This window comes from Ochotona curzoniae, unplaced genomic scaffold (genome assembly GCF_017591425.1).
Source record: "Ochotona curzoniae isolate NIBS_2020 unplaced genomic scaffold, NIBS_Ocur_1.0 contig_1274, whole genome shotgun sequence".
NCBI classification, from domain to species: domain Eukaryota; kingdom Metazoa; phylum Chordata; class Mammalia; order Lagomorpha; family Ochotonidae; genus Ochotona; species Ochotona curzoniae.
This window is the reverse complement of record NW_024465023.1, coordinates 16,715,708-16,743,700: the sequence shown is the minus strand read 5'-3', so window position 1 is coordinate 16,743,700 and position 27,993 is coordinate 16,715,708. Positions and strand designations below refer to the sequence as shown.

Genomic DNA, 27,993 nt, shown 5'->3' with positions numbered 1-27,993 from the left:
TGCAGTTGCAATATGTGGGCTTTTGTTTCCCTAAAGTTTCTTTTGTCAGTAGCTCATGGCCATTGATTCATTTTATTTATTGTAAATGACTCTGTTGATTGTTTTGCCTCAGGGCTAATTTGATTGGAGGTGCTGCTGTTTGACACCACTCAGGAAAATGTTATGCTGTAAAGGGTATCTAATGTGTCACAGAATGATACTGAAGTGAATCTAGGGACAGGCTAGCTAATGACATGGCAGCCTGGTTATTAACTGTAGGCCCTTCAGCATTTTTGTTCTCCATTTTTGTTGTTATCACTGCTTTCTTAGGAGATTAGCATGTGACCAATTTGATGATTTTTATTTGGCAAGAACAGAAGCTAATACCAGATAAAGAAGGTCAGAGTAAGATGATATAGAGCCTAGGCTTCCAGAACAGTGTTTCTGTCCTTTGAGATTAGATATCTGTTTGCGATGGAGACAACATTTCTGTAAGGGACAAGATTGGAGTGCACTGAAGTGAAAGGCTCACATTGACCGCATCAGCTGTAATGGAGCTTATCTGATGCAGTGACTCAGCCTCTGTGAATCTGATTGTATGTAATTGCTCTTTTTTTGTACAGGGACTCATCAACCAAGAACCTGTCAGAAACCACAGGAAAACATGGGGAGAGGTAAGTTTCTCTTCTGTTAAGTAATTTAGACTCTAACCTATGTTTAATCCACTGTAGACAAAAAATTAAACCTGCAAATCAAAGTGTTTTTTGTGTTACTGCTTAATACCATAAAGTTTCTGTCCGGAAGGGAACTCTGCAGCTAAAGACCACCATGCCACATGTTACCTTTTGAACTTGAATTTTCTTCTGCTTTTTTATAGGAGAGGCGGATCAAACTTAAAGTAGTATAGACCTCCTGAATTGTAGTTGCTTTGCACTTTTAGCAAAGTTACATATATGCTTCTGATGGTTACTAATGTGATAGTAACATACACAAGCAAAAAAAAAAATTCCATGCCACCAATCACAGTAGTAAAAAAAAAATGCCTGAGTTGATTTGTAAATGATTTTGTTTTCACTTAAAATGTTAAAGCTCAGCACTTAGACCCACTAGGTGGATTGGGTTTTTGACTTATTGGATTTTTGTAAGGCTATTTATTCTCAATAAGCAATAGACAAATTTAAGATAATTTCATTGTTGGTATTAATCAGCCACCACTGTGATTTCATAAATAGTTTTTATCAATGTAGATCATAAAGGCAGAGTGCTTTACAAGACTCCAGAAGGTGACATGATATAGTGGGAAAAGCCTGTGCATAGCCAAAAGGCCTCCATTTGCATTCTGCTGCTACTTCGATCCTTCCTCTAACCTTGTTTGTTCTTCTCTGAGGTGAGATTATTGCATCTTACAGTTCTAGTCTCAAGAAGTTGAACTTAAAGAATATGTGTGAAAATGTTTAGAGAACTACAGAGCATAATTGATTGAAATAGTAGTTATCTGCTCATTGGTATGCTTATTGAGTGAGTATAACTTTATCAATTCTTTCAGGAATAAACATGATGTTGTTTGGTGAGATACTTCTGTCAGCATTGGGCCTGGGACAAGGATCATGCAAATAGCTGAGAATTTCTCTTTGTGTTGCCATTTGCTTGCCTCGCCCTTTTTGGGCATTTGTAGGCAGCCCTAAAGATTATGGATCAGTCAAGGAAAATATCTTCCTCAATCTTGTTGGATCAGCCTTTGCTCCTTTTTTTCTCCAGAGTTTCCCCCAAGAAATTAACAATCCTAAGGGATTCCGGTTCTTTCCAAATCTTCACAAGCTATGACAGTCTCTGAAGTTTAAAAAATAAGCAGAAATTACAAAAAGAAAATCTAGTCAAATTCTGGAAATAACCCATGCTATGTGTTGCTTCTTCGTCTGTTGTCAATGGAAGCTTTCAGAGTAATGCAGATCTGGAGAATGCTCTGGTTCTCAGATACCATGGTGGCCATATGGAAGAGAGGAATGTATAGACACATGGCATTCCATTCTGTTTCCTCTTTTTCTTTTCATTTTGATCTTCATTCACTGGCAGAGAATCAATAGGTGCTTACTTTAAATAAATATATCAGAAAGTATTTGTTCAAATCATCCGGGAGTTAATAGTTGCTAAGAATAGGGCATGATAACATAATCTGCAAAGGTGGGGATACTTCCAGCCTGGAGATGAGATTAGGAAAGTGCTTCAAAGACTGTTGCTTTGACAAACAAGGAAGCTTGTCATAACAGCATTTTGACAATGTTGACTGCTTTAAAATAATCAGTAATGACTTCAGTGTCAGAGATTTTATCCTTTATTCTGCAAGCTGTGCTTTGTTTGCCTAATTATATTTGTTTATTACTGACACAGTTACTGAGAGAAATCCTACTGGATGCTCATCTTTCTTTTTTCTGGTGATGAAAAATAATATTTCTTACTGGACTTGACAGTTTTCACAAATGTACCTCAGTTTATCATACAAAGAGACACAATTTAATATATCATTAATATATGGCATGAACCTCATTAAATCAATTAAGGATCCACAAAAAGAGAACATAGCCCTGTGGCCATTCAGTTTAGCCGAAAATATGAAATTGAATTAAAATTGAGATGAATCTCTATTAATATTCCCTGTTATTAAATGGAAAAACTATGTGTAAATATTTGTTAAAGCAACATTATTTTATTTATGTGACATGAAATATTGCAAGCAAAATCTAACTCTTAATAGAAAGGAATGGTAAAAGCAGGCTTACTTAATTTCTCATTAGGCCACCACAGTGTCCGTAGTTGTATGGCATTGAAACTCCATTTACTATATATTAATTCTTATCAATGGCTTAATGTTTAGTATACTTGAGATTCTGTAATTATCTTGGTATTAGCAAGTGTCTGTACAGTACTTTATAAATCAAAGATATTTTTTGTACATTATTTTATTTGGGTGGTAAGAAAAGTCTACAACATAAAAATAGGAATTATTTATCCTCATTTTATATACAGGTATTATAGACTGAGTCATGTAAAAGGAAGTCTTTGATAGAGTTTAGAGCCTGTAAATAGAGAGCCACAATGCATAACTACATCATCTTATGAAATATCCAATTTTTCTTTTCTTCTAATAAAGCATGCCATGAATATCAATGTAGTAGTATATAAAATTGTTTAGAAGCTAAAAATCTGCTGCTGTGAGAAATTTGGGTGAAGTTAGTTTCTTAAGATCTGTGATGATGTTCATATTTCCTATGGAAGTGTACAGACAAGTAGAAGGAAATAGCCCAGTCTCCATCAGTGTTCATAAGGACACAGAAACACACACACACACACACATATATGTATATATGCTATCTGATATATATGTGTGTGTGTGTATATATGTATTAGATAGTAACATAATCAGATAGTAGAGCTCCCTAAATATAAAGATTTTCAAGAGCATGCATTCACCTCAGAGGTTTGGATGCCTGTACCACATGTCAAGAGTCCCGGAGTCCAATTCCTGGCTCTGGCTCCTGACTCCAGCTTTCTGCTAATGCAGAGCCTTTGAGGCAATGGTGACAGCTCAAATAATTAGGTTCCTGCCACATACAGGAGACCTGGATTGAGTTCCCAGCTCCCCACTTTCACCCTGGCCTGACCTAGTCCTTCGCCTTCCATTTTGTGTGAGCCAGAGGTTGAGAGATCTCTATATTTGTCTCTCATTATCTCTTTTTCTATTGCTCTGTCTCTCGGATGCTGGTAAAAATACTCTCAGAGTAGCAGAGGTCCGTGTTGCAGTAACTGAAAGAACAGCATCACTTACTGGCAGTGACCGTAGTAGATATCAAGATAATTCAACTCAAAGGCTTGCTCTTTACAACCCACAAGGGAAGGTAACCGAAAGTAAGGGGGCCTAATAATATTTATGTGGCCTGTGTGTGAGTCACCATTCTGACTGGTAGGTATTTATCTTTGTAGCTTTGCTTGATGCAAACAATACAATGTGTGCACATGGAACACCAGGATAGTGTGGGATGATTAGATGAGCCAAAGAAGCAAAAACAAAACAAAAAATAACTTGTATCATTTAAATTAGATGTAAAATTCTAGTAAAAAGTTAACATTGTCTCAAATAAGGGAAAGTAAGGATTTTAGAAATGTTTATATAATATTAGAGTACCTTTTATCTTCAAATGGAAATTAAAGCTTTATTCTACCTTTCCATTCTTCATTTGAGCAACTGGTATATTCATGACAAATTGATAAAATATTGAGTACTTCCAGTAAGTACCCAAATGCAATTTCTTGAGAGTGTTCTTGCTAAACAAATTCTGGGATTATTGTTTTATTACAATATTGAAGCAGAATTTGATTTTTTTTGAACTACATCAGTTTCCATCTTCATTTTCTGCATCCCAGAACACATTTATAATAATGCATCTAAGTGCAAAAGCAGCAATTTGTGGTATCTGTTAGCCTAATATGTAGTCACTGATGGCTAATTTCACCATCTTTACCTTAAAAACAGAGCTTCCATCACATAACAGCAAGCCACAAGATGTCCTACCCATCACTTACAAAATAAAAATAATGCAAAATATCTAAAATAGCTTAATGATTGCAAGCAGGCAGGTCTTATTTGTGGACAATAATTAGAATAAAATATGAACATATCTTCCCATTTAGTCTTTTTGTCTTCTTCTAGTATTTAGTGTTTAGAAAACCTTAATCTGAAGTTAGTCTCCACACTTTATTGCTGAAATGTTTTGGATATTCTTGTGTAAAATACTATATAGATAGTTATGTTATTGGGAAGCAGTGTCAGTGTAAGTCATTGTTGCTTATTTGAAAGAAGCTGCATGATTCCTTTAGTTACTAGGATATGATTGTCTTCCAGAGAGCAAGGAGCCTAACCACGTACCCTTGCTGATCAACAGCTAGTGGAAAGAAAGGTAGTTTACCACTACCACAGTAAATTTCTGAGTTCTTTGATTCACTTCTGAAGTACTTTTCTATTAAGGCTAATTCTAAACTAACTATGGGCATATAGTTCTGTATTTTCACACAGGGAATAAACCTTCAAATTGACAAGCTTTGTAAAGTAGCAATCTCATAATACAGTACATAATATTATTTTTCAGTTCCCTGCCTTATAATTTAAGTAAAGGCATATACTTAAAGCTAATGAATTACTGTATTTTCTAGCTTATAATAAGTCTGGGAGATTGTTTATTGTGGTGACATATTCATGCTTCTATGAGGCAGATGATGTCACAAATTTATTTTTAAAAATAAGCTTTCTCTTGATGATTTTGTAATAGTGATACAAATGTGCTCAGGGTTGACAACTGCCATTACTTTTCGCTGGAAAGGCTTTTCCAGCAGAAAAACAGTCATTTAAGGGTCACACTACTTTTTTTAATCATAGTGTTTCATGCTTTTTTCCTTGATGCAAACCTCTCTCCATTTTGCTTGCTTAAGACAAACATAACCTTTAACACAGTAAGCTTAAAACAGTTTCTAGACCTCAGAAGTAGTGACAATTTTTAATTGAAGCAAAATTCATGCAATTCAGACTTGATCATTTCAAAAAACAACTTAGCAGGCTTTAACACATTTGCAATGTTTTACAATAAATGGGAGACCCCAGATTTTATTTAGTTTTTTATTTGTTTGTTTATTTAAATGTCAGAGTTACAGAGAATGGGGGAGAGACAAAGGGAGAGGACTTCCATCCACTGGTTCACTCCTCAAGTTGTCAAAATGGCTAGGACTGAACCAGGCTGGAACCAGGAGCTCCATTTGTGGTCTCCCACATGGGTGGCAGGGATCCAAGTCCTCGGGCCATCTTTCTCTGCTTTCCCAGGAGCTGGACTGGAAGTGGAGCAGCCAGAATATGAACTGGAACTCATATGGGAAGCCGGTGTCACAAACTTTACCCATCTTCAATGAGTTCTATCTACCTGCCCTCCATTATGTTAATCATAGTTATATCTATGTTCTTCCATATGGGACATAAATATAATTGGTATAGATAGGGAAGCTTTAGGGTTACAACAACTAAAAACACCAAGATTACTAATATTCTTGCTGATGTAATTGAAATACTTGGAATAAGATAAACTCTAATTTTGGATTTTTTCTATTTTGATTATTTCAAGTAATGTGTGTGCTTAATTATGGCAAAATAGATTGTTCATGAATTCCAAATTTGTTTCATGTGGGTCCTGCATTGTCCCTAGTTCAGAAATACCACCTTAGATACTGTCCTTTAAAATCAGTTGGTGTAATTGCTAGTAATTTTATGGCTGTCATATGCTAGTTCATGAATCATTTTAGATAAGAAATAGTTTTCAGATTTCAAATCTCCTCAAAGAAAATGTGGCTTTTTATATTCTTTAGTGGGAGAAGCTGTTAGGTCATTTCTCTGTATTTCATTTTTCCTTCCAAAGCACAAAATTATTAGAAAAGAAGCATCTGAATATCTAGCCTAAATTTGGCTTTCAAGAAAAGCATATTGAAGGAGTTAGTGAAGAACTCTGTTTTGTTTTTGAAGAATGTTGACTTTATAGACATGCATTACCTTTCTTTGTCATTTCTCTTATAGAAATCCATTTCTGGCATATTATCCACACTTACTCCATGAAACTTGCTTGTTGTCACCTGGCATTTTATTGTATGCCTCTGGTAGTACAAAGATATTGAAAAAAATTTAGATGATGATCATAACCACCACATTGTCCTTAGGAAACAGGCTTGGAATATTAACAGTTATTTCTTCTCTCAAACTTTTAATGTTCCTACTCTAGCTCAATTCTGAAGCTTCAAATTATTTTTTAGATATCTGAGCTCTTCTTAAAAATTTTTTACTTGTTCATTTGAAAGGCACAGTGATGGTGGAGGGCTAGGAGAGGGACAAGAAGGGAGGAAAAGAGACATTATCCATGCAGTGTTTCACTCTGCAAGTAGCCTCAAGCCACTTTTGGGCTAAGCTACAGGCAGGAGCCAGGAATCCCATCCTGGCCTCCTCAACGGGTGGTAGGAGTTCAGGCAATTGAATTGTCTTGTTCTGCCTTCACAGGCACATTAGCAGGAAGTGGAATTTGAATCTCAAACAGGCATTCCAGTATGGGGTGCTCATGGGTAGTGGCTCAAGTCACTGCACCACAGCAATCGCCCCAATTTACCCCAATATAAATTCTCAAGTGAATTTTTGCTCCCTAGTTCCTGTGTAAACACATACATTCTAACTATACTGCGTGTGACAACTTAGTTGGGCACATGGACACCAACTGTACAATAAATTCTGCATTATAAACATACCATTTGTAAACAAGCTAACCTTTATTTTCCACACATAAGTTAAAATGCTGAAATAAAATGGGGAAAAAGATTTTTTCCCCTATTTCCAAGTAAGGATAGGAGGGTCGTCCAAACAGCAGAAAGAATCCATTGACTGAAAGATGTTTGATGAATCTTTTTTTCTGTTCGTGGAATAACTACCACGATGGCAATGATAAGCCATAATATTATTTACTCAATATTTAGTTTTTGATAAACCATGAGAAAGCTCTATGTTATTTTATTTTGACTATGAGGTCATTGCTGGCATTCCAACTTTACAGACGAATAAGCTGTGCTTGGGCTTTTTCTCAGTATATCTGTTTACTCTGACAACCCATTTTCAAAACTGATACACACTGCTTTAATAAGTATGGGATATCAGTGAGATTGTATTTGTTACTTAAAGCAATTCAGAGTTCCTCATATTGTAATGATATACTTCTTCCCTCTCTGACCAGTTTAGCTCCTGTGGAAATCAGGGATCTCCACAGTCTCACATCAGATCATAGAGGAGTTTGACTGTCTCACTGAAGAAAAGATCATAGATTGTTAGGATCATTGTAGAAAGTCCCCATTCGGTTTCGATATTGTTGCTACTGTTGGTGATGTGTAGGTTTACATTAAAAAAAGGCAACCAGATGAGCTTTCTGGTACCCAGAATTGTTCCCGGGTCACTATACAGTAACTGAAGCAGAAGTTGCCCCAGCTGGGCTGGTAGTAGATTCCAACAGTGCTGAAAGGACACCTTTCAACCCAGAATCCCATTAACTGTGGTCCCACAGTTGACTTGCTTTCTCAAATATTTAAACAGTTCAGTCACTGCTGATTCAGTGTTTATACCCTCGGTCTCCTCCCTAGGCAGGCTCCTAGACTCAAGGAGGCTGAGGAAGTGCTAGTTTAAGCTGATGTACATCCAGGTGATCTTACTGGATAGTGTAGAACACTGCACCATATTTGCTTAGCTGTAGGTCTTATCAGGACTGCAGTAGCCAATGAAATAGTATTCTATAACACGTAAGGACTTTCCTGACTTACCAAGTTTGGTGTGCCAAATGGACTTGGAAGAGGAGTGGCAAAGAGTTTACTAGCCTCCAGAAGCCAGCAGTTAGGGGTTTCCAAACTTGCTGTTTATTGTCCACATAGTTGTCACGGTGATTTGTTTTTCATAGCAGCCACAGGCCAAAAAAATTTTTTTTAATGTAAGACTTCCCTTAATTAGTTAGTCAAGTTCAAGTAGTTAGTCAATATTTATGTCATAATACATAGTGGTTACCCAAAATCATATACATAAACTGAAAGAATGTACCATTTTTATTTCAATCTTACATCAACATGCTATTATTATGTTCATATGGCTATATATGTACGTTGAGCCCTGTATATCTTCTCCAGTGTTGGAATCCAGTTGGATACTGAATTCCTATCACATATTGATTGTTCACCTGGAACTCTTTTTTAAAATCATAGCCTTGCAAATAAAAGGAGCATGCAACTAGTAATAAATTTCAAACACCTCAAGCAAGTTGTTCATGTGGCATTTAAAAGATGCTGAATGTTACTGCATTTCTTTAAAAAATGTAGAATATTCTAGCACTTGTCATCTATGAGTTTGTTGCAGCATTCTAGAGGGTTTTACTACACACCTGGAAACCAGTGTGCTACTTCCTTGCCTAGCCCGAAACTACCCAGCTATACCCTCTTCCAAGAGCAGCTGTACATTTTTGTAACTACTAGGGTAAGTTCTTACAGAACAAAAATGTCTGCTCTAAGGGAAGTACAAATAGCATCCTACAAATTGCAAAAGGTAACTTCCCTCACTACAAAAAGGATATTCAAATGCTCTCTCCTGAAAACTTTGGCGTAATATATTTTATACATCATAAAAATATTTCATGATTGTATATTAACTTTGCAATGATGCGTTTATAATTACAGACACGGTGCAAATACCTCCAAACCAGGTCCTTCAGTCTCCGAGTCTCTTTGATTATGCTTTTTCATTTATCACACACTTACTGAACCGGTCCTGAACCAAGTTCTTTACTAAGTGTTTTCAAAGATAGGTTGGATAAATATATTGACAATATATGGGTCTTGCCATCAAGAAAACAGATGGTCTTATGAAAAGTATAATAAAAGTTTAATTGCTATAATCAAATTATGCATAAACATGGGAAGTCCATTGCAATGCCATCTAATGATGTAATGAGCCAAGTGTGAGAAGACTTTTAGAGGATGTTGCATATAAGTGGAAAAGGAGAACACGAGACAGAGGAGAATGTAAGTGTAGGCTAAAGGAACCAATTGATATGATGATGAGATTTGGTTTGTATGAGAAGAAAAGTGCCTGGTGGGTGAAGTGGCCAATCACCCAATACTCATATGTTTTATGTTCCCATGTGTGTGACCACCACTCTAAAATATAATCTGATTCCCTTCTTAGCTTTGTCTACTCTTAAGTAGCTTTTACCATTTTCTTCCATTTGCTGTTTACTCCGTACTTACCCTCCCCTCCCCACACACAGTTTTCTAAGTTATTCTCCTCAACTATTAGTCTAAAACCTTGGATGACTGTCAAATATTAGGATACTTCAAAAAGTTCATGAAAATGTAATTAAAAGATACGTTTGAGGCAAGTGTTTGACCTAGTAGTTAGGACACTTGTTAGGATGACGGCTTTCCAGATCAGAATGCCTGGGTTTGATTCCCACCTCTGACTCCTGTCTCTAGGTTCCTGCTAATGTAAATCCTAAGAGGCGGTAGTGACCTGTCTAGTAAATGGGTTCCTGCCACTCACTTGGGAGACTTTCAGATCTAGACTCCCTGTTACAACCATGTCTAACCCTCCATGTTACCCTGGGCATTTGGAGAGTGAACCAGGGAGTAAGAGCTCCCGCTCCATATCTAACTCTCAAAGAACAAATAATGAAAGATAAGTTTATTTTGGTACAAAAACCTTTTTGAAGCTGATGCATGGTGTTTTCATAATACTCATTTTTTCCATGAACTTTTAAAGAAGTCCTTTGCATGCATAGATTCCCCCAAAATTTAAATAAAAAATAAAATGTTTAATTTTAAAAAATTCATTCGAAAGATACAGTCACAGGGAGAGGAGGAGGAGAAACCTAGAGAGAGAGATCTTCTACCTATTGTTTTACTCCCCAAATGACCATAATGGATGGAGCTGTGCTAGTTTAAAACCAGGATCCAGGAGCTTCATCCAGGTCTCCCACATGGGTGCAGGGGCCCAGGGTCCTGGGATATCACCTGCTGGTTTCCCAGGTACATTAGCAGGGAGCTGGATCAGAAGTGGAGCAACTGTGACTGATACCGGCACTCATATGGGATGTCAGTGCTGCAGGTGTAAGCTTAAGCTGTTGTGCCACAGCACTAGCCTCATGTTTTATGGTTGAAGTGTATACATGTTTCCTTGCAGTGATGTGTTAATTCATACAATTAAAAAGAAGGCAGGGGGAAGTGATCAGCTTTAAGTTTAAACAGGTTTTAGTTTTAAATAGTCCCAATGAAAGAATGTTTTGTCTTAACTCATTGTATAGCTCAAAGCTGCCACCTTCTCCTTATTTTGTTTCTGTATTGCAAAAAAAAAAAAAAAAATCTAATTCTGGTGTCATTATGCAGTATCCACTTGATTTTCACATTACTTTCACGAGGACTGACAAATACTCTGCCACCACTTCCTGTGCTCTTATTTTTGGCAGACATAGCTAATCTATTATAGTATCTTTCCTACCGGTTAGATTCTTAACACCAAATGCTGTTTTCTAATCACCCAATTTGGCAAGTGAGATGAAATCTATTTGCCAACTTAGTTCATCTGGAGTTCTCAGTTTTATATTACACTGCTTCCCAGTGCAAGAAATGCACAGATGATATTGATGGAATGCTCTTGGTAATTTGATTAGGTTATGATTAGAAGGTTTATGTCCTGCAACATTACCTTCTACTTGCTTATCCTTCTAAATTAATCTGCTTCCTTGACTCTCCTTTTCTATTCAGGTATCACGTTAAAAATTACTTTGTCTTAGGAGTATTTGACTTTTTTCTCTTAAAAGCTCAAGATACAGGGCCTGGTGTAATAACCTAATGACTAAATCCTCACCTTGCATCTGCTGAGATCCCATAGGAGTGCTGGTTCATATCCCGGCTGTTCCACTTCCCATCCAGCTCCCTTCTTTTGCCCTTGGAAAGCAGTAGAGGATAACCTAAGCCTTGGGACCCTGCACCCACCCACATGAGAGATCTGGAAGAAGCTCCTGGCTCCTGGTTCGAATCTGCTCAGTTCTGGCCGTTGTGGCCATTTGGGGGCCATATGGGATCCCAACACATTCAAGATGAGAACTTTAGCTAGTAGGTATCGCACTGGGCCCAAACATAATCTTTTTAAAAAAATCTCAACATACATTGTTGTGGATGAGTTGAAATCAAGAAAACTGATCCAAAATCCGTGGACATCTTAGACTGCATTAACATGTCTTATGTTTACAAAGAAGAAGCTGATAGTCCTGATCAAATTTGCACCTGTAAGACCACACACAGAATATTGTATTTGATATAAGACACTGCATATTTTATCAGAAACTCATATCTAGTTTTAATCACAAACAGATTAAGAAGCAATACATGTTTATCCTTGGAAAGCGATGCCCCAAAGGATGGCAGTTACTTTCTTTACGAATTCTTTGGCCTGTTACATGGAGGACAGTTGTATATCAATCCAAAGGTTACAAGTAAGGACAATGGCTAGGACGTTGTAATTCAGTGAAATGTTACTTGAAAAAGACCACTCGAATCACATAAATATGATAGATTCATGTACCATGGACCTTCTGAAGAGGTTGACAAATGTATATTAAGGATCCTAAAAGAATAATGCAGTAAAAGACCTCTTTAAATTTGTTCATTCCAGTTTTCTCTAAAAATGCCTTCCTCAGAACTGGTTTTCTAATGAACTTGTGTTAGTGATCCTCGAAACTGTGGTATTGGGACAGGGAGTGTCAGAATTGTCTGGAAACTGATTGTAAACATGAATTTCTTGGCCCTGTGTCAGTCCTGTGGAATCAGAAACCTTGGAAGGGAGGCAGCAGCTTCTGTAATAAGCCATCTTGGGCATTGCAATGCTGCTGAATTATGAAAAGCACTGCTAGAAAATCCCACTATTATTCTCCAACTAAACAGCACCCACCTGGCTTCCTATAAAACATTTACTTTATTTTTTATATTTTGAAGATTCATTTATTTGAAAGACCGTTACAATCCACTGATTGACTCCCTAAATGGCTGCAGGGGTCAGGGTTGGGCCAGGTTGAAGCCAGGAGCCTGGAGCTTCATCAGGGTCTCCCGCGTAAGTGGCAGGAACCTAAGAGGTTAGGCCATCTTCTGCTAATTTTCCAGGCTCGTTAAGAACAGAGCTGGGTCAGAAGTGGAGCACTGGGACTTGAATTGGTGCGCACATGGAATCCTAGCAATGCAGACAATGGCTTATACTGCTATGCTGCAACATGGGTTGCATGATTTTTATGTTTTAAGGTTTCTTCTAATAATATCCTATGACTATGTTTCATTTCATAAAGGGGTCCCTTATGAAATAGAGAGAAAGAATAATTTTCACCCTACTGTAGGTGCCATCTGGCTGGGATCAATTGGATACATTAAAGAATCCTAAATAATGAATCTGTATTATATAAACTGAAACACACATTTCAATAATGAGACAAAAACTTACTCATCTATATAAACATTTTAAAATAATATTTATTGTTTATCATTTACTTCAAGGTGTTCTGTGAAAAAATGTATTTTTTTCTGACCTGTTGAGAAATTAGCCATATAACGTTTCTCAGGTTAGAAATGTAAAACATTGGGGACCAGTGTTTTAGCATAGGGAGTAAAATCGCCCCCTGTGATACTGGCATCTCATATAGGCACCAGTTCAAGTCCCAGTTGCTCTGCTTTTGATACAGCTCCCTGCAAATGAGCTTTGTAAAGTGGAGGATGCCACAGTGCTTGAGTCTGTGTACCCGCATGGAAGACCCAGAGAAAGCTCATGGGTTCTGGCTTTGGCCTGGCCCAGCCCTCACTGTGTGGACATTTGGGGAGTGAACCAGCAGATGGAAAATCTGTGTTCTCTCCCCCTCTTTGTAACTCCTCCTTTCTAACAAATACTAAAAAGTAAATGCATAACATTTAAAAATCTTCATTCATTTTACTTTAGTGGAGAATAAATTCTGATGGTATTAAATTTATGGCTCTAAAACAAAGATTTATTTTTTTTTTATTGGAAAGTTAGATATACAGAGAGCAGAAGAAACAGAGAAGGATCTTCCATCCACTGATTCATTCCCCAAGTGGCCGCAACAGCAGTAGCTGCACCGATTCAAAGCCAGGAGCCCGGAGCCTCTTCTTGGTCTCCCACGCAGATGCAGGGCCTCAAGGCTTTGGGTTATCCTGAACTGCCTTCCCAGGTCACAAGCAGGGAGCTGGATGGGAAGCAGGGCAGTGGAGACACAAACCAGCGCCCATATGGGATTCCAGTGCATGCAAGGCGAGGACTTTAACCACTAGGCTATTGTGCTGGGTCCTAAAAAAGATACTTTGAAAAGAACATAATAAATTTGAACTTTTAAATGTAATTGCATATAAAAAGAAAAATCCCCAATGTATACTCTTGGCTACCGTCTTATTTCTTTTATTGGATTGAAAAATTGCATTTTGAATGTTTATATTTGCACATCTCTATAAATCATGAAAAATAATTTTTAACTTTCTGAAGGACTATGAAATGTCACACTATATTTAACTGTATTTAGGACAGAAATTCTATTAATATTGCCTTGAAATGAATTATGGCCAAATTCAAAATCTTATTTTCTTACCTCTGTTTCTTACAAGTAAGTGTTCTCTGGTTTTATGTTATTAGGTCAGTCGAGGTTTTACTTATTTTTAGTTCCGTGGACTAATAGTCTACAGGTTGCATTTTGATTTGTTTGCTGCTTTCCAAAAGCAGAATGCCTTGGGGTATCTGCTTACACTAATGAATGTTAACTAGTACTATCATTATCACTATATTTAAACTTCCATGGTCGACAGGAATGTGCTAAAGTCTGAATATGGCATGGTTAATTATGTCACTGTCCCTGCCCAGCGCAACTGCGGCTGAAAGATCATACCCAAATGATGAGGAAGATAGCAGGTGCCAGTCGTTTGGAGTTAAGTGTTATCTTCACCGCTGACTCACTGAGGTCTGTGACGTTAGCCAATGTTTTCTAACAAGCACCTAGGAGCTTTCATTTTATATGTTAATCTCCCAGATTGGGGTTTCGTGGTATTTTGTGCTTACTAGTGTATCTCTTTAGTTTTCCTCACAGGAGAAAAAGCCAATTCAGTATTAAAACGCTATCGAAGAGCTAATAGACTTTTTGAAGAAATAAGACAGGGCAACATTGAGCGTGAGTGCAAAGAAGAAGTCTGCACATTTGAGGAAGCCAGAGAAGCTTTTGAAAATAATGAAAAAACTGTAAGTTTTTAACAGCTGGAATTGTGAAATGTTCCCATGTTTGCCTAGTCTTTTGATGCATATTTGAAACCTGCATTCTCGAAGTGTATGCATTACTATCAGTATCTTTGCAAAAAACAATTCTGAAGGTGTTGTCAAATTGCATTCAGGTTCACTTCTTGTGTACTGCTCTGTCTTGGAAGACCCTACTCCCATAGGATTCTGCTGAAATAAGATTTAGTTTGCATGGGGCCCAACACAGTAGCCTAGCGGCTAAAGTCCTCACTTTGTATGCAGTGTCGGGATCCCATATGCTCACTGGTTCTAGTCCTGGCTGCCCCACTTGCCATCCAGCTCCCTGCTTGTGACCTGGGAAAGCAGTCAAGGACGGCCCAAAGCCTTGAGACCTTGCATGCACATGGGAGACCCAGAAGAGGCTCCGGACTCCTGGCTTTGGATCGGCGCAACTCTAGCTGTTGTGGTCACTTCAGGAGTGAATCAGCAGATGGAAGATCTTCCTCTCTGTGTCCACTCCTTTCTGTATATGTGACTTTGCAATAAAGAAATAATAAAAACTTTTAAAAAAAAGGTTTAGTTTGCACAAGGCAATGTTCTGGAAAGTTGATAATAAAGTTCATTGCCTTACTCATGATATGTAGCAAAACAGTATTGAAATGAACATTTACAGTCTTTTTTTCCCTTTATTTTTAACAATCTTTACATAGTTGATAGGGCACAAAGGGTCAAGGGCTACAGGAAAGTGGGTAAGACTATTGTTTCCACATTATTGCTTTTTATTTTTTTTTTCTGTTTCTGGGATAAAGGGGAAGATAAAGGGAGAAGCCCCACCCAGCCTCCCACCCATCCCAGGTCCCCGATGTGGGGCATGCTCCAAAGGTCCTGCTCAAGTGGTTTTGATAGTTCAACAGTTCTGAATTGCTGCCAATATCGCCATTCCAAGCATGATGAAGTCGCTGCAGAATCCACTGATTGACATAGTCCACTTACAGTCTCCGTTTGCCCAGTTTTTCACTGCCAATGTATGGCTGGGACAGTTGATTGATTTGTTCTGTCCTCTGTTGTGGTGCCAGGTGTCCTCTGCAGGTTCCGACGGACTGCCATATCCTCCATGTGCAATGCTGAAATGGACACTTACAATCTTAAGTGCTTACAAGCAATCCATCTCTTATGGATGATCAATTAATGAATCACAAGAACTTATTAGGAGAGATACAAATAGCCAGGAAGTGTGACAATAAAAGATTTGCTGCAAAAAAATTAGATTTGGCACTACAAAACTGCATATTGAAATAAGAAAGAGCCTTCCATAAGAAGATGAGCAAAATAACTCCCAGCCAGATTAGCACTGAGATTTTTGATGTAAGTTGTCATATATTAGAGCAAACATGTGGTAAGCTAACCTTTTGGGATTGGCTCATTTCCCTTAGCATATGGGTCTCCAATTTGGTCTATTTGGCTGCAAGCGATTGTGTTTCATTCTTTTAATAGCTGAGTAGTACTGTTTTGCTACATATCATGAGTAATAAAGTTCTAGTTTTTAATTTTTTTATGAGAAAGTAATTCTCTGAATGGAAAATGCAAATGACAATAACAAACATGATAAGTTGCTTAATAGCATTATAAATGTATACTAAGGCATCAAGAAACCATTTACTACCCACAAGAATGCCCCAATTTTCTAAGTTGGTTAATATCATATGGTGTGGAGAACAATGGAGAAAGCAGTTCACAAACAGATGGAAGTGGAAACTGGCACAGCCACTCTGGAAGGCAACTTTGCTGAATCTATTAAAATTTACACTCCTCCAGGACCCACTAATTCCACTTATCAGTGTCCACCCTGGAGTAATGCTTACACATACACACAAAGAAGCTGTCACTAGGACATTGTTCATTACTGGAAATTGAAAACAATTTAAATGTACTTCCTTCAGCACCACAAGTCACGCACTAGCATTTATTCCTACAAGAAGATTTTTGATTCTTGTTTTCACCACCCTTGTAATGCATTTTTATTTTTATAGCATGTTTGCTAACTTCATGTTGATGAAACTTTATTATTTTCACCCTCTTGTGGACTATACGCACTGGTTCTGTATTTTAGAGGATATATAATGGAAGTGTAGCTGGGACTGATATGTTCAGATATGGAGACAAAGTGCTGTGTGTCTCTATGAATACAAACCAAAGATGGACTCCCAGTGAAAGAATTGAATACATCCTAATAGTAAGATGATGGATTCTCTCACAGTGTCCGTGCTTACATTGTAGGAGACACTTCAATAACAGTATGATGGACTTGTGACTGTTCATGAAGGACATCCATTGTTAAACCAGAGGGGAAATCAGTGGGCTTGGGGAGGGACTTTGGGGAAGGGCACAGGCAACCCCAGAACCTATGGAACTATGTCATAGAGCAAAATAAAATATGTTTTTAGAAGTTCATTGCCTTACCATGTCTAATTGCAGTGAAAGGGTGGAAGAAGCTAGTGAATGTTGATGCTGTTTTTCCAGGTTCTAATTCTCATATAGAAAAAAAAATGTAGCCGTACTTCTCTCTCCATTCCAAGATTATCCTTCTACACACGTTGTTTAAGAAGAGCAGGGTTGGGAAAGCACAAGGCAGGATGGGGATTTGTGGGGGTCGGGGGGTGGTCAGTTCTTAAGTGCCTCCATGGCTGGAATTTGCATCACCCTTAGCAACAGTTGTGTGAAGATCCTTCTAGTGCATCATACAAACAACAGTAGATATTAATCTTATGCCGTTAGATGTGCTTATTTTTCATGATGTCAAAAAGGGCCCAGGGATAGAGGAAGAAGCTCAAGGAAAGAGGCTCACAGGCTCATGATGGCTAGATTCTGGCATGCACAACCATGGAACAGACATTTTATAAATCGGTAAACTGTGAGCTTAATTGTTATAAAATACTTCTAAATCACTTGGCCAAAAACAGGGAAAACAATATGTAATTCATAATCTGGTAATGCAGCACAAAGCACTGTTGGCCTTTTATTTCCATCTTTTTTCTTCGGTCTGTGCATAGTCCTTGTAGATTTTACTTGTAGATTTTACAAACAATGAATAACATTTTTTGGTCTAATGCCATGTGGGCTTAATTTTTCAGAATTTTTATTAGAATAAAGAGAAAAGACTTAATGCATTTCATAGATAGGATACTAAAATATGACACTTTGCTCCCTGCTTCCTTCTTCCTTCCTTTGTCTATTATAATTTGTGTTATACTTTCAATTTACTTTATAGTTACAGGCTTAATGCCCCTCTGAATAAAGGATTCCACAAGAAGTAGAAGGACCACTGATCTACAGGAATATAGACAAGGATCATTAACTATATAACCAAATAACAAGATAATCAACCTAGATGTCCATCAAATGATGACTGTGCAAAAAAGAAATGCTGCATATATACACAATGGAATGTTACTCTTATAAAGCAATTCTGTCTTTTGCAATAAAATGGATGCAACTAGAGACCATGATGCTTAATGAAATAACCCAGATTAAAAAAACAAACAAACAAGCAAAAAAAACTACAAATATCATGTTTCTCTGATTGGTGTAAGTTATTATATAGAGTACAAAAAATTAATGTATAAGAGTGAATAGCATTCTTTTTTAAAAAATCACTTTATTGAGGTATAATTGACATAAAAACTGTACATTTATTTAATATAAATACATGTTTTTGTGATTCTGGAGATAATTATTACCTGTGAAACTGTTGTCACTGCTAAGACCATTACACTTCCATCACCTCCAAAAGCTTCTTTGTTCTCTTTTCATCATTATTAATAGCTTGTGTATGTTTGGTGTATGGTCACACACTATCATGTTAGCAAAACTTACATATGCAACATGGTATTGTTAGTGTAGACATTATGCTAGATAATAGTTGTCCAGAATGAGTTTGTCTTGCAAAGCTGTTAACAAAATACTCTTTGACCATTTCTTCTTCGTTTCTCTCCTCACTATTCTGGCAGACACCATTCTCTTCTCTGCTTGTATGAGTTCATATTTTTTTAGATTTCATGGATGAGTGGCATCATGCAGCTTTTGGCTTTCTGTGTCTCACTTATTTCACTTAACATAATTTCATTTAGGCCTATCCATGTTGTCATAAATGATTAGATTTCCTTTCTCCCTAAGGGCAAATTATATTCCATTGCATATTTTACACAATATTTTTATATAGTCACCTGCATTGGCCATTTCATTACTTTTGGTTGGAAATTACATTTATAAAGCAAAATCTGTTAGGAAATAAGAAATTCAAAATTGAATCTCTTCGTCTTGCTGCTTACAGATTACTTGAAATATGTTAGTAGCACTTTGCTTGAATGATATTTGTTTTTAGCCTCAGCAGTGTTGTTCAGCTTTGTGAGGAACCTTATCAAACACAATGACTAATAATATTAGCAACAAGACAGATTCTCTTTGACCTCCCACATGTTGTTTGGTGTGGGGAGCGGGGTACTGAAGCCGCTCAGGGATTAAGAGGGGCCGTTGCAAGATGGCGGCTGGCCCAGGGCCAGGAGGCGGGGTTGGTCTCACCAGCAGGTAAACAGGAAGTCACAGGGATAGGCTAATGCCTCTGCTGCGATTATGTCATTGCTACTGGCCTATCAGATAGTGCCAAGTGGACCCATGGGGAGAAGTGATTGGTGGAGAACGATATAAAAGTAGCCGGTAAAAGCTAAAAGGACGATGGATGGACAATGACGGAAGGATGGGACGGATGGATGGACAGACAGACGGCAATGACGAGAAAGACTGGGGGGCAATGAGGAGAAAGAATGGGGAAAGAACGACGGATGGAATGGGAAGAATGGGGCAGCAGAGAGGGGAAGAAGGGTTTAGATCTTTGGGCGGAAAAGTTAAGGCATATGGGGAGGAAGAGCGGCAGAGAGGGATACAGAAGCGGTACAGGAACAGTAGAAGCAGTACACAGAAAACGGGGACAAGAACAAAGAAGGGTGGTGGAATTAGGGCTAGAGAAGCGGCAGAGGAAAGCTAAGGCCAATGGGGACAGGAGCAGTGGAGATAAGGATTTAAACACAGCCGCTTTTGGCAGTGAGGGGTCCGGTTGCGGTTCCGGCTTTTCCCGGACCCTCAAGAGCATGCCTCGTCATTTTAGTGTCATCGCTGCTGGGTGGCGGTGACACTTTGGGAATCTCAACACTCTTCTGGTCAGGAAGTCAGATGTCAAAGCCATCTTTTTACAAGTATGGCAACATTATAGACTGTTGCACTCATAAGAAGTTTGCCTTCATTTAGTATGTTAATGAGGGAAATGCCCAAACTGCTGTAGGAAGAGAAGACAGGACAGAATGATTGCTGGCCAGGTTTTAGATATTAATCTGGTTGCAGAGCATAAAATAAACCGAGGAAAAACATGTATGAAGCAGTGTGTTGCAGAGATGCACAGCTCATCTTCTGACTTGTGCCATGACTTATGACAGGATGTACGCTTACGCAGCACACAGTTTTCTTCTTTCTATTTCTGTAGTGCCCACTAGATGCCAGGTGACAACTCATAAAAGCGCAAATTGCCTTCAAATTTAAGACTGAGCAGTAAAGATGTGCTTCCATGTGTGACAATTTGGGCCATTAAGGAAGATCTAATCCAGGTGAAGAAAAAACGGAATTCTCCACTGGAAAGCGTGGGTGGGTGGGGGCAATGAAAACAAATGGAATAAGCAAGGAGTGGGGATGAATACTGAGTCAGAAAAGGAGCAGAGCAGCAGCTTCCTGAAGAAAGATTAGATTAATATGAAGATTAAGTGGGCAGGGACGGGGTGGGAGGGAGTTTGACTATGACAATGAACAATAGAAGCTAGCCAGATGGCGCTGACCAAGGATCACGAAAAAGGCTGAAGAAGGAGAGAATGACTTAAGCATGTAGTGGGGTTTAGGGGTTTTATTTTACTATCTATTCATCTGTTATTTCTCTAAGATCAACATTTCCACCAGATTTTCTCCCCTAGTATCCTCAGCATATGCCCATTGTTCTCCCATCACTTCTTTCCCAGGTTCATTAATTCGTATTGCCTTGTGCCTAGTCCCATTTGCACTTCCTCTGGTCTTCTCAGGAGCGTTTGTAAATCTTGCCCTGTAGTTTTTCTTTTAATTTTGATGTTTTTCTATGACTTGATTAATAAAAGGTTGTATGGGTTTTATGAGATGTCTCCAAAACAACATCCTGTTAAGACAGAGTAGAGTTCTTCCAATCCATCCATGAGTTAGTAGTTGCAACCTTAACTGCTAGGACCACCTCATTTAGTTAAACAGCACGCAAGAACAGGCTTGAATTGGAGCTGTGTGTGTTCTACTCCATGTGAGAGTGCTGTGGAGTGGTTCAACACAAACGTAAAGTTGTGCATTTTGTAGTAAAGAGTCGGCATGTCAAATGTGTGTTTTAGAAAGAAAATAGTGTAGTGGTCTTAAATATTTGTTTTCTTGAGTTGATACTATGGCTTATTTTTGTGAAAAGACTGATGATGGGACATGTTCTTCTCAAACAAGTCGCTATTAAACCATGAATTTGGAGAAAAATAATCTTAGGCTTTTTCTAAAACAGAAAAAATATTACACAGAGCTAGGAAAGAAATTATACAGGTACATGTATATAGGAATCTTCAGAAAATTGATGGAAAAAGTGTATTATGAAAACATTATACATGGGTTCCACATTTTATACCAACATAACCTTTTCATTTAATTTTATTTTTCATGAACTTCTGAAAGTTCTCACGTGTTAAGATCTCTATATATGTTTATGTAAAATAACAAATTCATCCCCTTGTTGTCCAATTCCAGCCCAGCCATTCAGAGTTCTTGCAACCATGCTGTATTTGTAGATGCATTGTAGATGTTCTTGCACAATGAAAAGCCTGGCTTCCAATGACGTCAATACATTCACTCATTTTCTTGGTCCTATAATAAAAACACAATGATTTCAGAATTGTAATGATCATACCATAATGGAGTGGGGGTAAACTTTTTATTTATGCAGCTATTCACCCATCCAAGAATTTACTCCATATTCATAGTGATTTCCCAAATTTTAAGCTATATAAATGATAAGATAAATGCATAGTGATTTAAGAATAGTAATAGCCATACCATAATGGAGTAGGGTAAGCTTTTTATTTATTCATTTGTTCACCTAACCATCCATCCAAGAATTCACTATTTATTCATGATTATTACCCTATGCTTTAAGCTATGTAGCACTCCCTTGTAAGGAAATACCATAATTTACTCAACCAAATGTTTGTATTTGAATTTTAAGTAGCTTGACTATTTTTACCAATGGCACATAATGCTTCAGGAAATAACTTTGTGCATGTGATTTTTGTGTTATTGGAAGTATGTTTGTGTTAAATTTTGAGAAGTTGGGTTACTAGTTAAAGGGCTAATGCATGTATAGTTTTATTAGATATTGCCAGTATACCCTCCATAAGTGTTGTACAGTTTTGCATTTATACCAAGTATATAAGGACCCTATTTCTTCACAGTGTCACCATCAGAAGAGTTTGACATTTTTGTCAATCTGAAGGGTGAGGCATAATATCTAGATATTGTTTTAATTTGCATTTCTTTTATAGGTAAAAGTTATCTGTATTGTCACATATTTACAGTCCATCTTATGTATATTTTGTAAATTATCCTTTTAGTCTATTTTCTATCAGATACGTGACTGTTTTCCTCATTAGCTTCTAAAAATTGCATTAGAGGTACTAACCTTCACTTGTGATGTGTACTCACATTACAAATATTTGCTTGCAGTTGGCATACACATTTTTACTTTGTTTGCTTTTTCCATGCATTTTCTTTCATTTTTATTGTAGTCATAGATTTAATAGATACTTTGTTCAATATTCACTTAGGATCACAGTAGAAAAACTTTCTCTACACCTATTCTAGTATAATTCAATAGGTTCTTCTGTTCTTTACATTTAGATTGTGGATTCTCTTGGAATTTATCATTAGTTATAATGCAAGTTATGGATCTGATTTTTCCACATGGCTACAAAACACCATTCCACAAAAGACTCTTTTGATCCCAGTGATTTTAGCTATCCTTTACCAGTTACCCAATTGCCATACATATTTCATCTACTTTAGGATGTTCTCTTCTAGTCCATTGGTCCATTGTTCAGCTCAAGTGCTAGGATGACATTATGTTCTTTTTACTGCAGAAGATTTATAGACTGTTTCAGTACAAAATAGGGATTATTTTCTCAATGTTTTGTGAGGCATTCTTGCATGCCCATATATCCATATAAAATCCAGTATTAACTTGTCTAGCTCCAAAAAAAATATATACCGATCAGTCAGTTTTTACTGGGATTTATGTTTGCATCCATTCTCCCTAAAAATAAAATGAAGCAAAATAGCTTTCTTATCACAATTTTCTTTTTCTGTAGAGTTTGGGATTCCCCACCCCCCCCCCCAGCTTCCATCCCCTGACTGATTTTTCCCATATCATCACAATAGCATAATATAATTCCATCAGTCTGTTATTTGAATGTGTCCCGACATGGCTGGCACATACAGTGTCAGACAGTCCATCTCTAGACGTGTCCAACAGTTTCGCTGGGAGTCACTCCAAATTGGAAATGGAGATGCATGTTGCATTGTGTCCCTACATCTGGATATGGTAGTCTCCATTACTCCATCACGACACATTCTAATTTGCATGATGGTTTTCTTGTATTGGAGAGAACATATGGTATTTGTCTTTTAGAGTTTGACTTATTTCACTGAGCATAATGGTTTAATGTCTTTCTTTTTTTTTTTTAATGGCTGAGTAGTATTCCATGGAAGACATGTACCACTAGATTGCAGTAAACATTAACTCCATCTGTTTCTTGGCCCCAAAACTTATTGCGATCCTTGAATCTTCCCTTTCACATCTCACAGCCTATCTGCCCGTTGTCAGTTCTAGCATGAACACATATCCAGGATTTAGCCATATATTGGCCTCTCTACTTGTTCAGCTACTTGGCACCACCCTCTCATCTATCTGAGTTCATGACCTCCCCATAATTGATTCTCCAAACAGCAAGCTAGAGCAATGCCTTTAAAGTTTATTCACAACTTGGAGAAAGCCAAAATGCTCAGAACTACTCAAGGCACTGCCCAGTCAGTCCCCATCTATCTCCAGGCCACAGCCTTCTGCCTATAGTTATTTCTGTACTGCATCTTCTGTGACACTCACCCATTGTCACTTTGCTCTGCCTTTCCTGTGTGCCCTCTTTCTCACACTCATATACACACAGCACATGACTGTCCAATGGCATCGGGACATTCTTTCCTCTTCCAGCTTGGTATATCTGTCCTCCATCACTATTCAAGTCGTTGCTCAAGTTCACTTTCTCAGAGAAGAAATAACCTACCTTAAATTAAAACCTTTTGTCTGTTCTCTGAATTTCTTTTCTTCTCAGCATTACCATCATCTGGTACCTATTTGTTGTGTACTAATTGCTACTTTTCCATAAAGACTAGTCATTAGCTAAATGACAGCATTCCTTGCTGTGTTTGTTCATCACTATGACCCCTAGTGTATAAAGGCATGGTGGCATATAGTAGGAGCCAAATAAATATTGGAAGAAGAAATGAATCAATGGTTGGCAATATTATGAATTACATTCAGTACACAGGAAGAAGTAAGTTAACATTGTTCACAATTTGGCTCATAAATGTAAATGTAAAATTGATGATTAATTTTTGCTTCCGTGTCCCTCTTTTAATGATTGAAATTGTGAAATTCAGGTTGCCTTTTACTTTTACAGTCTTAATATTTACCAAAAGGTATGTCAAATAAGATGTGTCTTATAAAGGTAGAATTTGGGTTCTCATTTTTAAGATTTTTAATAGAAAGGTAGATTTTACAGAGATAAGGAGAGAGAGAAAGAGCTTTCATCCACTTTTTCACTCCCCAAAGAGCTACAATGGTCTGAGCTGAGCTGATTCAAAACCAGGAGCCAGGTTCTTATTCTGGGTCTCCTTGATGAGGACACCAAGGACTTGGGCCATCCTCTACTGCTTTCTCAGGCTACAACCAGGGAAATGAATACGAAGTGCAGCAGGCAGAATGTGAGCTGGCACCTGTACAGGGTGCTAATGCTTGGAGATGGAGGATTAGCCAGTTAAGCCAATGCACCAGCCATAGAGTTTTCATTTTTGATCATCTTTAGACAGAAATTTAACAGTGCTTGTTCTAAATTAGGCACAGTGCAGCATTGTGCTACATAATTCGCCTTAATATTCTAAGTTAACAAAAATGGTTAGCTTTTGAGATCCAAAGGTGAATTGTGTGCTCCAGGATGTCTGCGTTCAAGTGGAATACTTACGTGTGATTCCTTCCCTCATTTGGATTATGTCTAATTATGCAGTGGAGGAAGTGCATTGTGCTTCATGTTTTCCTTAGCATACTGTAGAAATTGGGTCAGATTTATTCAGATATCGCTTGCTCAATAACTACTGTGTCACAGACACAGTGCATATAGCAGATGTGCTGCCCCTGCCTCCTGGCATGTGAGATCTAGTGGAGACAGTAGTCACATACAGAAAGACTCATACAAGCACACTGTACATCTGAAATAGACACGACCCCTATTGGTCAATTATGTCTCAATAAAGGTAAGAGTGGAAAGCAGTAGTTAGAAAATGCCAAGCATCAATTCTCCTCTGCCTTGAGAAGCACATGGTCCTGATTAACAAATCTCAATTCTGCCACCTGCTGATGGCATTGCTTTGTGCAAACATCTAGACTATAGAGATCTTAAAATGCTGTATCTTTTAAATTTTAGCTACAGCATTCGTTATAAGGCTTGTAATTAGCATACTGGGTATTGAGAGAAAACCTTCAGTAGATATATTTTATTCCAGGTTTTAGATGCTTAATTTTAGCTGCATTCTTTACTTGGTCTGTATCATTTTGTCACTATTTACTCTATGGGATGATGAGTGTTCTCAGAATTTTGAAACTTGTGATCTTAAGCAACTATGAAAAAGATAATAATAATTTTTATATTCGTTTATTTATGACAAAGGGAAAGTGTGAAAGAAGAGGAAAGGATGGAGAAAGCAGGAAGTAAAAGCAGAGATTCAAGAGAGAGAGAGGGAGGGAGGGAGAGAGAGAGAGAGAGAGAGAGAGAGAGAGAGAAACAAGCAGGCTGAAGGAGAGAGTGAACTTCCATCTGTTGTTGGGCCCACAAATGTTACCAGTTGATCACAGAGAGGCCGGGGCTGGGCCATGCCAGGAGCCTGACACTGCACTAAGGCCTCTCATGGGAGCGACAGGAGCCCACACGCATGGACCATCTTCCACTGCTTTCCCAGGCACATTAGCAGGGAGCTGGTTTGGAAGTGGAGCAATCAGGACTCAAACGGGTGCTCATTTGGGAAGCCAGCATCACAGGTGGCAACTTAATCATTGTGTCACAGTGCCAGCCTTGAGCCTGCTTCATATTAATGGTAGTGTACCTGCTCGAGGGTGTCTCGTACTCTTGCTAACCATCTGCTTTTCTTGGCCTGTAGTTGCCTCAGCAGGTACCTTTTTCCAGTGCTAGTTAACCATGTTCAGATGTGTTCACTGAGACTAGGTAAAACTGGGACTAACAGTTCCATTTGCTATAATTTGTGGAATAATCCACACCATGACTTTCATGTAACCCTGTGTGCTATAGACAGTGCTATCTTGTTTGTGATAATCCTGTTTAACCCCTCGCCCAACATACTGCATTTACCCCTGATTCACTCAAAGGTACAGACAGAATTGTAGACCTCAGCAGTACTTCTTAATACAACCTGCCAGAAGGAATTTTTTCTCATCCATCTAGTGTAAACATAGATCCCATGCCAATATTGCCACTTGAAAAGGAGTTAAAGTTACATAAATGATGTGTCAAGTGTCTAAAAACTGTCTTTTGGTAGCTATTTTAATTAGTGAAAATCTTATTTATTAGAAACAGATATGATACCTTGACAGGAGCATTTAGCTACAAAAAAGCTGCATGTTAACTGCATTTAAAACTTCAGTGTTCAATCCATACTGTGCTCACTTCCTCTTCCTCCAGTACTGCTGCAGCTGCTGCTAAGCTGTGAGGTTTAGAACCTGGTGTGGGGAGACGCGGCAGAGTCACTAAATCTTAACCCTCCAACTCTTCGGAGGACTAAGAGAAAGGAAAGGAAATAGGTGGAAATTTCTCCAACCCAACTGTTAAGATTGTAGTGCCTACTTCAGTGTCACTAATTCTTTCGTGGCCAAGCTGTGAATTAGGTGGAAGATGCACAGTGTTCTTTAGGGGGACCTGCAAAAAAGTTTTATAAGAACACCATTTGAAGAAAGGATATATGACCTATGATGATCATTTCTCCAGTTGGATTCCATCCTGTTATAGCTATTGCACATACAAATATTGTGGATATTTCCTTTCTTTCTCCTAGTCCTCCAAAGACAAAGGAGAGAAAGTTGGAGGGTATTATCAGAAGAATTTGAACAAATTTGGTTTGTTACTAAAATTGTTTTCAGGAGAATTATATTTATGTTAAATGAAAGGATGAGATTTCATTGTGGGTCTGGAGTAATGCAGGAACAAGTATAGAAGATGATAAAGAAGTATTTCTATTTAGAGTTATTGAAATAATCCACTGCTTCAGGGACCTTTGTAGGATGGGAATCATAGATGCGATCAAATGACTCATTGAGAAGAATTGAACAAGCATCTGCAGCAGACAACTAGAGCATACAGGCAGAGAAACAACGATGACCAAGCCATCAAATCCACACCCAGCAGAAGAGTCAACTGTCCCTAAGAGGGGCCATCCCAGGCTCTGAGAGCAGATCCATGTGCCCTGGGCCCTGCCTTAAGCGACCCTCATTCTGCTTATATTGGGCAGTAGGTGTAGGTGGTATTTCACCTCCTTTGATGTCCTAAAGCTGCACTTGAGGACAGTGAATTCTGTGGCCAGGGAGAAAAGCCAAAGGAGAGCCAAGGGTGGCGACACTGCAGAACTAATGACACATACAGGTAGCCACAAGCCAAAGGGCTGTAAGATGGGACCCGTGCCGAGGTGTTGTCTTCTGGGATGGCTCCTCACCCACC

The 27,993-nt window shown here is 38.1% G+C and overlaps 1 protein-coding gene across 1 annotated transcript in view; it reads left to right on the top strand.

Moving 5' to 3' along the window:
* Positions 1 to 501: 501 nt before the first annotated feature.
* Positions 502 to 27,993, top strand: part of PRRG1 (proline rich and Gla domain 1) — a 37,590-nt gene continuing 10,098 nt past the window's right edge. The window contains exons 1-2 of the mRNA XM_041001925.1: positions 502 to 653; positions 14,697 to 14,857. Coding sequence (XP_040857859.1) covers positions 644 to 653; positions 14,697 to 14,857 — 171 coding nt within the window. The 5' untranslated portion in view covers positions 502 to 643. The remainder of the gene's footprint in view (positions 654 to 14,696; positions 14,858 to 27,993) is intronic.